At 42.0% G+C, this 14,422-nt stretch overlaps 1 protein-coding gene across 1 annotated transcript in view; it reads left to right on the forward strand.

The window, feature by feature from the left end:
- CEP70 (centrosomal protein 70) overlaps window positions 1–12,736 on the forward strand; it is a 57,480-nt gene extending 44,744 nt beyond the window's left edge. The window contains exons 14-18 of the mRNA XM_049775854.1: window positions 1,898–2,044; window positions 2,184–2,352; window positions 3,711–3,825; window positions 6,747–6,826; window positions 12,010–12,736. Coding sequence (XP_049631811.1) covers window positions 1,898–2,044; window positions 2,184–2,352; window positions 3,711–3,825; window positions 6,747–6,826; window positions 12,010–12,071 — 573 coding nt within the window. The 3' untranslated portion in view covers window positions 12,072–12,736. The remainder of the gene's footprint in view (window positions 1–1,897; window positions 2,045–2,183; window positions 2,353–3,710; window positions 3,826–6,746; window positions 6,827–12,009) is intronic.
- Window positions 12,737–14,422: the final 1,686 nt, after the last annotated feature.

The following is a 14,422-nucleotide window of genomic DNA, read 5'->3' on the forward strand; positions in this document are numbered from 1 at the left end:
TGCTCTGGCCCCTCATTAAACTTTTTTTTTTTTGTAACCTCACTTGAATGTGGGCCTCCCATGCACAAAGTACACACACTAGTCCACAGCTTTCTCCCAAGCCCATGTGCTTTTTTACCATACATCATTTTATTATAACTGCACCTTATGATAGTTGGCTAACAAAGGTATCATTATACTGGGACTATTTTTTTTGGGGGGGTCACACCCAGCAGCACTCAGGTGTTACTCCTGGCTCGACGCTCAGAAATCACTCCTGGCAGGCTCGTCGGACCATATCGGATGCTGGGATTCAAACCACCGTCCTTCTGCATGCAAGGCAAGTGCTCTACCTCCATGCTATCTCTCTGGCCCCAAATTTTTTAAAAATATAGTCCCAGGGCCGGAGAGATAGCATGGATGTAGTGCATTTGCCTTTCATGCAGAAGGATGGAGGTTCGAATCCTGGCATCCCATATGGTCCCCCAAGCCGGCCAGGAGCGATTTCTGAGCACAGAGCCAGGAGTACCCTGAGCACTGCCGGGTATGACTCAAAAACTAATATATACATATTTAAAATATATATTAATGTAATTAATTAATCATTTAATATAATTAAATACATATTTAAAAAACACTTGATTGCAGGGCCGGAGCAGTGGTGCAAGCAATAGGCCATTTGCCTTGCATGCACTAACCTAGGATGGACTGAGGTTCTATCCCATATGGTCCCCCAAGCCAGGAGCGATTTCTGAGTGCATAGCCAGGAGTAACACCCCTGAGTGTAACAGGTGTGGCCCAAAAATCGAAAAAAAAAAATCTTAAAGGTGGTTGGTTTGAATCCCGGTGTCCCATATGGTCCCCCGTGCCTGCCAGGAGCTATTTCTGAGGAGACAGCCAGGAATAACCCCTGAGCACCGCCGGGTGTGGCCCAAAAACAAAACAAAACAAAACAAAAATCTTGATTGCACTTGCTATTTAAAATATGTTTGTATATGAATATATGTTGAAACTTAGGATAATGCCCTAAGAATGCTCAACTCCACAAATCTGAGAATGTAGAATAGTGCTTACCGGTGTCTGAGTAAGAATGTTGCAGATTACAGCAAGTGGGTAAGGAGTTTCTTTTACGAAAATTAGAACGTTCTGAAATCTAGATAATGGTTGCACAGTTTTATAAATATAGTAAAATTATACATGTGAATTTCACATGTTTTATGGTACATGAATTATGTATTAATGAAAATAATAAAAAGTCAAGACCAAAATACCAGATAAAGCTTGTGGGGTTTTTTGTTTCTTTGGGTTTTTTTTTTTTTGGGGGGGGGGGGAGGCAAACCCAGTGATGCTCAGGGGTTACTCCTGGTAACACGCTCAGAAATCCCTCCTGGCTTGGGGACCATATGGGATGCCAGGGATCAAACCGCGGTCCATCCTAGAGCAGCCACATGCAAGGTAAATGCCCTATAGCTGTGCCACTGCTCCGACACCAAAGCTTGAGTTTTAATCTGTTAATGATTTAAAGTTGTTATTCACATAATGTATGTTGATAATAAGTACATAAGCATCAGATTCTAAATATTTTAATGAGATATTTATCTTATGAAACTAAATTTAACAGACTGTAAACTGATAGCAGTTTTATTTTGTATAGTTTTGGGGCCATACTTAGCTCTATAGGAGGTCACTCCTGATTCTGTCCTCAGCAAGCACTGCTGGCAGGGCTTGTGGTACCAGGGATCAGACCTGGATAGGAAGCCTCCAAGAGCCCTCTCTGTTTCCAGTCTCTCCAGCCTGATACTGGTATTTTAAGAATACTCATTAATAATATATTAGACCTCTTTGGTTAATTAGACCTTCTTTTTTGTAATGGAAACTTTCCTATCAGTGATACCATGTCTTTTCTTTTGTTGTAAAGGATTTACATAAATCCTTGAAAACACTGTCTGCAGAATTAGTGCCTTGGCATAATCTAAAGAAGCAGGATGAAAATGAAGGTATCAGAGTTGAAGATTTGTTGCTTATAGTTGATACCATGTTGGAAGAAGTTGAAAATAAGGAAAAGGTAATGCTTAAATAAATATGCCTATTTCGCTGTAACCATATCTTTAAAATGATCATCTAAGAATTTTTATTTTTTGTTTTTATTAAAATTGTTTTTCCTTGTGAACTATTTTCCCCCACTTTTTTTTATTTTTGAACAGGGCAGCAGTACTCCAAATCTTCAAACTTTGCAAGCTGTTGTTTCTCACTTCCAAAAATTGTTCGATGTGCCTTCTCTAACTGGAGTCTATCCTCGAATGAATGAAGTTTATACTAGACTTGGCGAGCTAAACAATGTCATGAGAACCCTCCAAGAACTCTTAGAATTAGGTGATGATCTTTTGTCATTTGAGGTTTCAATTTATTTTTGTTTAGGGCCACACCCCAAACACTTGGGGTTACTCCTGGCTCTGCACTCAGAAATAGCTCCTGGCAGGCTCAGGGGAGCTTTTGGGATAAAGGATTGAACCTGGGTCTGCCCCGGGTCAACTGCATGCAAGGCAAATCTCCTACCACTATGCTATCGCTCTGGTCCCCTGGGGTTCCATTTTAGGATATTCTAATCAAACAAAAGTAGGTAAAATAAATTGGGGGGCGGCACACCCAGCAGGGTTCAGGGCTTACTCTGACCCTGCACTCAGAAATTATTCCTGGTGGGACTTGAGATAATATGTGGTAGGCATGTGGTGTTTACATACAAAGCAAACACCCTATCCACTGAACTATTTCTCTAGCCCTAAAATTTTGTTAACAACAAAAAATTTGAGGTAGTGGGGGCTGAGGTATAGCTCATCATTAAGCACTTCCTTTGCATGTATGTCAATCCCAGCATTGTAAAATAAAGAAGAAAAAAAATTGAGGATACTTGGGGCCAAAGAGATAACATGGAGGTAGAGTGTATGCCTTGCAAACAGAAGGACAGTGGTTCGAATCCCAGCATCCTATATAGTTCCCTGAGCCTGCCAGGAACAATTTCTGAGCATAGAGCCAGGAGTAACCCCTGTGACCCAAAAAACAAAACAAAATTTGAGGATATCTGAAGGGCCAATATATCTGATTTGAAGATTTGGGGGTTGGGAGGGTCACACCATCACACCCAGAAGTTACTCCTAGCTCTGCACTTAGAAGTCACTCCTGGCAGGCTCGAGGGACCGTATGGGATGCTGGGATTCAAATCACCATCTGTTCTGGATCTGCTGCATTTGAATCGACTTGTGTTTGCAAGTCCCAGATTTTGGATTTTTTGTTGTTTTTTTTTGTTTGTTTGTTTGTTTTTTGGGGTCATACCCGGCAGTGCTCAGGGGAACTCTTGGCTCTATGCTCAGAAGTCACTCCTGGCAGGCTCAGGGGACCATATGGGATGCCGGGATTTGAACCACAGTCCTTCTGCATGCAAGGCAAACGCCTTACCTCCATGCTATCCCTCTGGCTTCGATTTTGGAATTTTGTTGTTGTTGTTGTTGTTGTTGTTGTTGGGCCACACCTGGTGGTGCTCAGGGGTTACTCCTGGCTGTCTGTTCAGAAATAGTTCCTGGCAGGCACGGGGGACCATATGGGACACTGGGATTTGAACCAACCACCTTTGGTCCTAGATTGGCTGCTTGCAAGGCAAACGCCGCTGTGCTATCTCTCCAGGCCCGATTTTGGAATTTTTAATTTAAAATATTCTATCCTTTTCTCTTTGGCAGATAATTCATCCTCGTTATATGTGTTGGTGAACACAGTTGGGAAATTGTGTAGATTGGTGAATGAGGATATCAAGGACCAGGTTGTGCAAGTATTAGGACCTGAAGACCTTCAAAGGTATTTATATCAGAACTATACAGAGTATCCAGAATTCTGGGTGTGTTGAAAGTGAAGATTGTCAATAACTTTCTGTTATTAATTTTTCTTGTTTTTGTTTGGACCTTTAAAATGTGCTTACTTCAACAGCACATATACCAGAATGAAAGGCAAATTCATGAAGTGTTCCATATTTTTTTAGTTTCATATTTTTAAACCCACAGTGCAAAAACTTATTAAAAACAACAATCGAAAATAATCTTACAGTTAGACATGGACAGAGTACCAGTATTTTCTTTTTTTTTTTTTTTTTTTTTGGTTTTTCGGGCCACACCTGTTTGATGCTCAGGGGTTACTCCTGGCTAAGCGCTCAGAAATTGCCCAGGCTTGGGTAGACCATATGGGATGCCTGGGGATCGAACCGCAGTCTCGATCTTTCCTTGGCTAGCACTTGCAAGGCAGACACCTTACCTCTAGCGCCACCTCGCTGGCCCCAAGAGTACCAGTATTTTCAAGATAAGAATAGATTGTCGTGGGGCCAGAGCGGTGGCACAAGCAGTAAGGTTTCTTTTATTTTTTTGGGAGGGGGGCACATCCAGTGACCCTCAGGGATAACTCCTGGCAATATGCTCAGAAATTGCCCCTGGCCTGGAGGACCATATGGGACGCTGGGGGATTGAGCCACGGTCATTCTAGGCTAGCACCCGCAGGCAGATGCCTTACGCTCTGTGCCACCATCCCAGCCCCGCCAGGGGCAATTTCTGTGTGCATAGCCAGGAGTAATCCCTGAGTGTCACCAGGTGTGCCCCCCCCCAAAAATAGATTGTCGCATCTATAGGTTTGTATAAAAGTGGTTTAACATATTGCTATAAATCTGTTTCCAGGAGAAATTATGTATAGAGAATAAAACCTTATTAACAACTTCACATATGTTCCTATATGTAAATATGACCTATTTTGGGGCAATTTCTGTGTTGAGGAGTTGTTTTTTTAAATGAAGTTTCTAACATAAAACCCAGTTTTAGAAGTATATGTATGTGAGAGATGGGATAAATCCTCAGTTCAATTCCAGTCACCACAAAAGAATAAAAATACAAAACAAGCATTATTTTTAAAACATTGTGATTTACAAAGTTGTTCATAATATAGTTGATTCAAGTTTTAATGCTCCGACACTAATCTCTCCACCAGTGTGACCTTCCTTCCACTAGTGCTCCCAGTTTTCCAGCCCCCCAAGCCTGTTCCCTTAGCAGACACATAACAAATTTACTTAATATTACTTGTTCCAACAAATCTTAAATTAATGGGAAATGGAATATTAGAAAATAAATGGAAAATGAAGTCAGTTTATGATAATTGTTAAATGATTTTAATCTATTGTAAATAGTTATTCAAATTGCAAAAGTGAAACATTTAAATTGTAACTATATTTAAAGCAATTCTCCCCCCACCCCTGATTTTTTTAAACTGTAACACATGGAGAACAGATAATACTACATAGTCCATATCTTCTGCAAGTTTTCTAAGAAGGATCAGTTCCTTCTTTAACATTTAAGTTTTCTGATGCTTTATGCTTTTGTGTGTGTGTGTGGGGGGGGGTTCAAACCCAATGGAGCTCAGTGCTTATTCCTGGCTCTGAACTCAGGAATCATGCCTGGAAGTTCTGGGATTGTGGGGTATATGGGATGCCAGGGATAAAACCCAAGTGAGCCACATGTAAGGCAAGTTACCCTATCCACTATATTATTGCTCCATTCTCCATGATATTTAATGCTTTCATTGTTTTGGTTGTTTTGTTTGGTTTTGTGGCCACAATCAGAGGCACTCAGGTTATTCCTGGCCCTGCACTCAGAAATCACTCCTGCTAGGCTATGGGGACCATATGGGGTGTCAGGGATTGAATCTAGGTTGGCCACGTGTAAGGCAAATGCCCTACCTGCTTTGCTATTTCTTCAGCCCCAATGTTGTTTTGTTTTTTTATTTGTTTTGGGGTATACCCAATGATGCCCTGATACCCTGGCTCTGTCTTTAAGAATCACTCCTAGCTGTGTTTAGGGATCATATGAGATGCCAGGGATCAAACCTGGGTCAGCCGCATAAAAGGCAAATGCCTTATCTGCTATACTGTATCACCCTGGCCCTGCTTACTTTTTAAATATTTTTAAAGGAACGTATTTATTTCACTGTTTTTTTTCTCTTCACAGAGTTTTACTTACTACTGACACTTACTCTGAGTGCTTAATAGTATATTGATATAAAAGCCAAATATTGTAAGAAAAGATCTCTAAAAGAATCATTGTGAAAAATGGAACATGATTCATCCTAAGAATGTTTTATAAATATTAATTCTGGAGAGCAGCTTCCAAGCAGTGGTTAGGGACCATTCCCAGAAATACTTATTTGGTCAGTCAGTTCAGTGCTTAAAGTCTGTGATACAATGCTCTAAGGCCCAGTGCTGTGGAGACTGGCCTTCAGGGCAAAGCTGTGGGGCCTTGTGGTTCCAGAAATTGAACTCAGGGGCTGAAAGCATGCACACCAAGCCTCTGACTTCTCATCTCTTCTCTGACTGGTATATAAAACTCCCGGGCATGCACACCAGCCCTTTGAGCTATCATCTCAGCCCTGAAATGATTCATGAATTTAATTTTAGAATGCTGTTTACAATGATAAGAGGTTTTAGTTTTTGATTTTATATTCTTTTTGGGCCTGACACAAACTCCTGGCACAGTGCTCAGGAGTTACTCCTGGCTCTGCACTCAGGAATCATCACTGGCAGACTCAGGGGACCATTTGGGATGCCAAGGAACAAATATAGGTTGGCCATTTATAAAGCAAGTGCTCTCCCCACTCTAGACAATTATTTTATTTTGGATATGTTCTGTTTTCAATCACATGAATGAATCTAAATGGATAATTTCATGTAAACTTTGTATTTTTTAAAGCATTGTCCACAAATTGAAGGAACATGAAGAATTTTTCCCTGCATTTCAGGCCTTTACTAACGACCTACTTGAAATCTTAGGTAAGATCTCTGTTAGTGGCTGTGGGTGTGACGAATGTATGTTCCTAAGTCACTGAATTCGTTATAAGTGCTGCTACCTAGAGAGTTTGGTTAGAAGGTGTCTAGAAACCGTTAGCAGTTCTGGAAATAACATCTCTCACTTTAATTAGAATGGGTTAGTCCCCAGGCCTGAGAAGCACCCTGACCTTAAAGAAATCAGTGATTGCCTTTATTTTTTGGTTTTTGGGTCATACCCAGCAGTGCTCAGGTGTTACTCAGAAATTGCTCCTGGAAGGACGGGGGACCATATGGGATGCTGGGATTCGAACCACCGTCATTCTGCATGCAAGGCAAATGCTGTACCTCCATGCTATCTCTCCAGCCCCAGGGATTGCCTATTTGGAGACCTTAGAATAAGATATAGAGGGGCCGGAGAGATAGCATGGAGGTAAGGTGTTTGCCTTTCATGCAGAAGGTCATTGGTTCGAATCCCGGTGTCCCATATGGTCCCCTGTGCCTGCCAGGAGCAATTTCTGAGCATGGAGCCAAGAGTAACCCCTGAGCACTGCCAGGTGTGACCCAAAAACCACCACCAAAAAAAAAAGATATAGTGTTGGGTCCAGTTTAAACTGACTATGGTAATACCACATTAGAAATCTTGGTAAAAAAAAGTTTTGTTTTTTTTTGTTTTGTTTTGTTTTTGGGCCACACCCGGCAGTGCTCAGGGGCCACTCCTGGTTCTACACTCAGAAATCACCCCTGGCTGGCTCGGGGGACCATATGGGATGCCGGGACTCGAACCACCATCCTTCCGCATGCAAGGCAAATGCCCTACCTCCATGCTATCTCTCCAGCCCCAAATCTTGGTAAAATTTATTGAGAAAGTGCTTTTTTCTGTTCATTTTTTTTTTCTTTCAGCGGGAGGCACATTGGCAGTACACATGTTTTTTGTTTTTGTTTTTTTTTTGTGCCACACCCGGTGATGCTCAGGGGTTACTCCTGGCTATGCGCTCAGAAGTCGCTCCTGGCTTGGGGGACCATATGGGACGCCGGGGGATCGAACCGCGGTCCGGTCCGTCCTAGGCTAGCGCAGGCAAGGCAGGCACCTTACCTCTAGCGCCACCGCCCGGCCCCCGGCAGTACTCATGTACTACTCATTGCTCTATGTTCATGGATTGGACCCCTGTGTTTGGGTTTTTCTCCTCTCTTCCCCCTTCTCTTTATATCTACCTACTGTACATTTTGGGGGGTTTTGTTGGGGGCCACACCTGGTAGTGCTCAGGAATTATTCCTAGTGATGCTTGGGGGACCATACAAGATGTTGTGGATCAAACTGGGGTTGGTCACTTGCAAGGCAAACTCCTACCCACTGTATTATACCTTCATTCCCCTGCTGTATTTTTTTGAAATGTAAAAAGTTTGGGGCCGGAATGGTGGTGCAAGCTGTAAGGCGCCTGCCTTGCATGCACCAGCCTAGGACGGACCCTGGTCCGATCCCCCGGTGTCCCATATGGTCCCCTTAGCCAGGAGCAATTTCTGTGCACATAGCCAGGAGTACCCCTGAGCGTCACCAGGTGTGGCCCAAAAACCAAAAACAAAATGTAAAAAATTTTCTTCTTATGTGATATGAAATGCTATCAGGAAGAAGAGTTTAAGTCTGTAGCAAGGAAGATATATACTTATTTGGTTCTTTTGATGCCGTACCTGCTGGTTCTCAGGGCTTACTCTCAGCTTTGCATTCAGGGATCACTCCTGAATGGGGCTCAGGGACCATACAGAGTGCCAGGGATTGAACCCAGGTCAGTCCCATGGAAGGCAAGCATTCTATCTGCTGTACTTTGGCTCCAGAAGAGATGTACAAGATTTTTACACTTGCTGAGACTGAAAAATTTGTGAGGTGTTCTCTGTCTGAAAGGGAAAATAAATCTCATTTTCTTAGGAATCTCAAAAGAACAAGTCTTGCAAAGTAATTGTACATGGGTTCTGTTTGATGTATCTTAATGTTCTTTGGCTGAAAGTTCAAAGTTAAGATATCAGCAAGGGGACTTCTTCTGAGAATTCTGTTTATGGGTGATTATCCTTCCACTGTAACTTTACCTTGTCCTCTTTGCATCTTTGTCTCATAATTAAAAATAAAAAATTAAAACAAATCAGCTTATCAGATAAAAGCAATTTGTAAGAGATTTTAAGTATAATGTTAAATAGTCATCATTTCCATTTATTGTCAACTTTTGCTTTTATAACTATAAAGTAATTAAAAGTTGTACTTTACTTTTTTGAAATAGAAAAAAAAAAAGAACAAGTCTTGGGCCTGAGCGATAGTACAGCGGGTAGGATGTTTGCCTTGCACAAGGCAAAGGAAAATGTCATTTCAAAGTTAAGTTTAAGGTGAGGCATGAAATTGCAGAAATATGGGGTTGGAGAGAGCACAGCGGTAAGGCATTTGCCTTGAAAGCAGAAGGACATTGGTTCAAATCCCAGCATCCCATATGGTCCCCTGAGCCTGCCGGGGGCGATTTCTGAGCATAGAGCCAGGAGTAACCCCTATGCGCTGCCGGGTGTGACCCAAAAACCAAAACAAAACAAAAAAAATTGCAGAAATATGTTGGTTTATCTCCTGAGGAGCCCAGTTTCATAGAATAATATGGTTCTGCTTACTTTGGGGTCCTAATTAACTTTGTCAGTGAGATTTCTTTTTAACTTAAACATTATGGTTACAAGATTGTTCATAATACAATTTTTTCCACAGATAAAGTTATTCATGATCAAATTACAGTCACACAATATGTAACGACTTTACCAGTGCACATTTCCTACCACCAATGTCTATAATTTTCCTCTCATTCTCCCTGATGTTCTCTTCCCTCCCAGCCACCTTCTCCCACCTGCCTCTGGGACAGGCATTTTACTTCTTTCTCTGTATCTCTCTCTGTCTCTGTCTGTCTCTCTCCTCTTTTTTGACATTGTGGTTTGTGCTACTGCAAATGAAGGGGTGCCATGAATGTCCTTTCCATATTAGATATTCTCTGCTCTAGCTGCACTCTCTGTTCTTTGTGGTAAGCAGCCTACCGTGAATTGGTCCTCCTGATTTTTTTTTTTGGTTTTTGGGCCACACACTCAGGGGTTACTCCTGGCTGTCTGCTCAGAAATAGCTCCTGGCAGGCACGGGGGACCATATGGGACACTGGGGTTCGAACCAACCACCTTTGGTCCTGGATCGGCTGCTTGCAAGGCAAACGCCGCTGTGCTATCTCTCCGGGCCCGGTCCTCCTGATTTTCATCTCTGTTGTCTCTGGATATCATCCTTACACTGTCTTTTATTTTTCTTATATCCCAGTGATGAGTGAGATTATCCTGTGTTTATCCCTCTCCCTCTGACTCATAATTGGTGAGGTCTTTCCATTAGTAAATAGTGTGTGGGGGCCGAAGAGATAACATGGAGGTAGTACTTTTGCCTTGCATGTACAAGGACGTTGGTTTGAATTCCAGTATCCCATATGGTCCCCCAAGCCTGCCAGGAACTATTTTTGAGCATAGAGCCAGGAGCAACCCCTGAGCGCTGCCAGGTGTGATCTAAAAACAAAAAACAAAACAAAAAAGCTGGTAACAGGTTTTTTTGTTTTGTTTTTTCCAGAATCCTATAATCAGTACTTGGGTATAAATGACACTCAGTGGGGTTTATGTGGGATCATTTGCTTCAAAAATCCAAGTCCTCCTGCAGATGGATCTGTATTTTGGTCATAGTAGAAATCCTGGAGTTAACAGTACATTTGCCACTAGAAAAGTTAAAGTAGTGTTAGTGTACATGACTAATTTTCTTTTTCCTTCGTTTCCTATCTTAAGCTTCCAGAACAACAGACTGGTGTACTGAACAGGTCTTTTGTTTGTTTGTTTGTTTTTGGGCCACACCCAGTGGTGCTCAGGAGTACCCTAAGCCCTGTTCAGAAATCACTTCTAGAAGGCTTGGGGAACCATATGGGATGCCAGGGATCGAACTCGGGTTTGCCACATGCAAGGCAAATGCCCTACTCCCTGTGCTATCACTTTGCCCCCCCAACAGATCTTATGTAAAATTAAAAAATGAGCTTATGTGCAATGACTTAGCATATCACCTAGAAAAAAACTACCAAGAATTCAGAGTAGGGGCTCGGAGAGATAGCACAGCGGCGTTTGCCTTGCAAGCAGCCGATCCAGGACCAAAGGTGGTTGGTTCGAATCCCCGTGTCCCATATGGTCCCCCGTGCCTGCCAGGAATTATTTCTGAGCAGACAGCCAGGAGTAACCCCTGAGCACCGCCGGGTGTGACCCAAAAACCAAAAAAAAAAAGAATTCAGAGTACCTGCCATCGGGGTATAGTCCTATGGACTAAGGGTTGGAGAAACCTTAGTTCCAGTGTTCATAAGCATTTATACAGTGGATTCTAACATAGACTGGTAGGAAGGATAATTGTCTTAGGAAGAAAAATCAAATTGGAAAGGAAATTGGCAGAGAAGAATCTGAGTGAGTTTATCTGGTAGCTGGACCAAGCACTTAAGAATCTTACACTTAAGTTCAGGATGTTTGGTTTAAGAGCTTTACACCTTTAGTTTCTAAAAGGAAAACTAAAAAGGTGACCCTCAGGGGGCTGGAGCAATAGCACAGTGGTAAGGCATTTGCCTTGCATGCTGCCAACACAGGACAGACCCTGGTTCGAATCCGGCATCCCATATGGTCCCCCGAGCCTGCCAGGAGCGATTTCTGAGCACTGCTGAGTGTGACCCCAAAACACAAAGGAAACAAAAAAGTGACCCTCAGGACTGAACTTTGTTTTCTGAAAAGCCATCGTAAGCTCTTACCTGGGGCCCAGGAACAAGACAACAACCTCTGTCTGATGAAATAATGCTAAAAGTCGCATTATGTGTTCACCCAGATCACTGTGCAGATACAAAGAGGCAATAAGTAGCCTATAGAGTTAGTTGAATCTATTGGTCAGCGCACACTGCCAAGAGCCAGAGTCTGAGTATTATGATAGTGTTTCTGAGCAGGTGCTCTGTGATTTGACTCATGACACATTATCACCCCCATTGGGGAGACATTTCCTGTGTAGGAAAGCACAAGTGTTATTGCTTTTGTATTTGAGGTTTTCCTTCAGAAGAGGCTCTCATTTCTTCTGGACCTGTCACTTATAAAGCTACTCTTTTTTTATTTTTGTTTTTCTATTACAGAAATTGATGACCTGGATGCCATTGTACCTGCCGTAAAGAAATTAAAAGTACTTTCATACTGAAAACAAATCATTTTTACTGTGTAAATTGCCTTCTTAACATTAAAAGTATTGTGTAGGATTGCTCTTGAGGCAAGGGTTATAAAATGTGTGTGTATATATATATATATTTATATTTATTTATTTACTCTCGGAAATCATCCCATCTTAGTACTAGGTCTTTCTTCATATATTTATTAACTTTGAGATTTTTATAGTTCTAAGATAAAATTAGGAAGTTAACTTTAGATCCTTTAATCACTTTTTAAGAAGTTCTTGAGTCCTTAAAATGTAAGATGGTTTTAAAAATAGTACAGTGTGTGTAAGAGAGAAAGCCGGGGAGGGATATTATAAGTAACAGATAAGTTGTGTTTATGGTCAGGGAGTGAGTGAGTCTACTGGTTCTGGAACAAAGAATGCCAATGACTCTTCAAGTCCAGTCAGTAAGAAACTAATGCTTTTCTGGCAAGGATTAATTGGCACATTCTATTAAGATATACTTCATGGCACTTGCCCTTTTGAAGCAGGAGGAAGAAAAGGAAAAAGAAGAATGTTTTGCCATTCTGTAAGGGTAGGAAATGAATCACAAAGTAAACAGATAAGTGGATAGAAGTCTTTTTTATTCAATCTTGATGTAATGTACTTTTTTTTTTGTAAGGATGAGTTCTTAAATAAAATTTTGCAAAGAATTTCCAGACATTAAGTGTCCTCAATGACTTATTTGTACCACTGGCAAAGAATGAGTCTCATTCTCTTACTTTGGGAGCCTTCCGCAGGCACTTGATTCACCCTTGCTTTATTTGACATCAGAGACCTTTCCTTATTCTTTGCTCTCAGTATTTAGCCAGATTTCACTTAAGGGACCATTGTTCAGTCTCACACTGTAAGTATAAGCTATGTTTGTACACTGATGCTCCTCCCCGTCCTCTGCTTCTCAGTTTGTTAATTAGCTCACATGTTGAAGCATGAGCCTAACTTATGCAGAGTCCCAAGTTTGATCTTTGGCCCCTCATGTTCCCCATGCCCCTGCCAGCCTTGCCAGGTGTTCCTCACCCCCAGAACTGCCAGGTGTGACCCCTATTTTTTTTAAAGCTGACTTAGAACTTCCTGGTGGTTTTTGCTCATTGTCATGTAGAGAATATTGTAAAGATTTTCCACAGGTAGGCTGAGTAGAAAAAGTAAATGCTAGTAAATAGACCTCCAAATTTTTTATTTTTTTTTTAATTCAGTTATTTTTGTTAGTCTAAAAAACTTTTTTTAATTTAAATTTTAGTTTTGGGCCACGCCCGGCTGTGCTCAGAGGTTATTCCTGGTTCTACACTCAGGAATCACTCCGGGCAGGCTTGGGGGACTATATGAGACGCCAGGGATCTAACCTGGGTTGACCATGTGCAAGACAAATGCCCTACACACTGTGCTACTGCTCGGACCCCTGAAATTACTTTTTTTGAGGGCTACACCCAGCAGTGCTCAAGGGTTACCCCTGGTTCTGCATTCAGAAATCGCTCCTGGCAGGCTTGGGGGACCATATGGGATGCCAGGAATTGAACCCAGGTTCTTCCTGGGTCAGCATGTGCAAGGCAAAAACCCTATCACTGCACTATCTTTCTGACCCAGAAATTACTTTTATAAAAAGAAAATAAACTAGCTCTAGTTTGTGAACCTGTGTCTTTGATGGATGAGTAGAAAGAGGATTTGATTATTCAGTAATGAAGTACTTTAAGGTAGGATCAGAGAGAACCCAACAAGCAGAGCACATGCATTGCAAAAAGTCTGGTGTTGGTCTCTGGAGCACTCTTAGGAGTGACCCCCAGCACAGATTTGGGAGTAGCCCCTTAGCACCACCAGGTATGGTGAGGCCCAGACCCTCGACCCCACCCCCAAATCCAAAAAGTGTAGTAGACTGCTTTAAGAAATTACTGGGAGTTTGGAAATGTAGCAATATTTGAAAGAAATGTCATTTAAAATTTATTTTCATCTAATCATATTTAGGAGCCTCTTACTATTTTGTGTGTGTATGTGGTTTTGGGGTCGCACCAGTGATGCTCATTGGTTACTTCTGGTTCTGCACTCAGAAATGACTTCTGGCAGTGCTCAGCAGGCCATATGGGATGCCAGAGGTCAAACCTGGGTTGGCCGAATGCAAAACAAATGCCCTACCCATTGTGCTATCACTCCAGGTCCACCCCCTAACCCCAGACTCTTTTTCTGTTTGTTTGGTTTTGAGCCACACCCAAACCTCATCTGGTCCCCCAAACACTGCCAATAATAAGCCCTAAGTAATACCAGGTTTGCCCCCCCCCATGCCCACCATTCCTGTCATTTCAGAAGTTTTCTTTGCTCCTAGGAGCTCCCTAACACTCTGAACAATCTAC

The sequence above is a fragment of the Suncus etruscus genome, chromosome 6, assembly GCF_024139225.1.
Source record: "Suncus etruscus isolate mSunEtr1 chromosome 6, mSunEtr1.pri.cur, whole genome shotgun sequence".
Lineage (NCBI taxonomy): Eukaryota > Metazoa > Chordata > Mammalia > Eulipotyphla > Soricidae > Suncus > Suncus etruscus.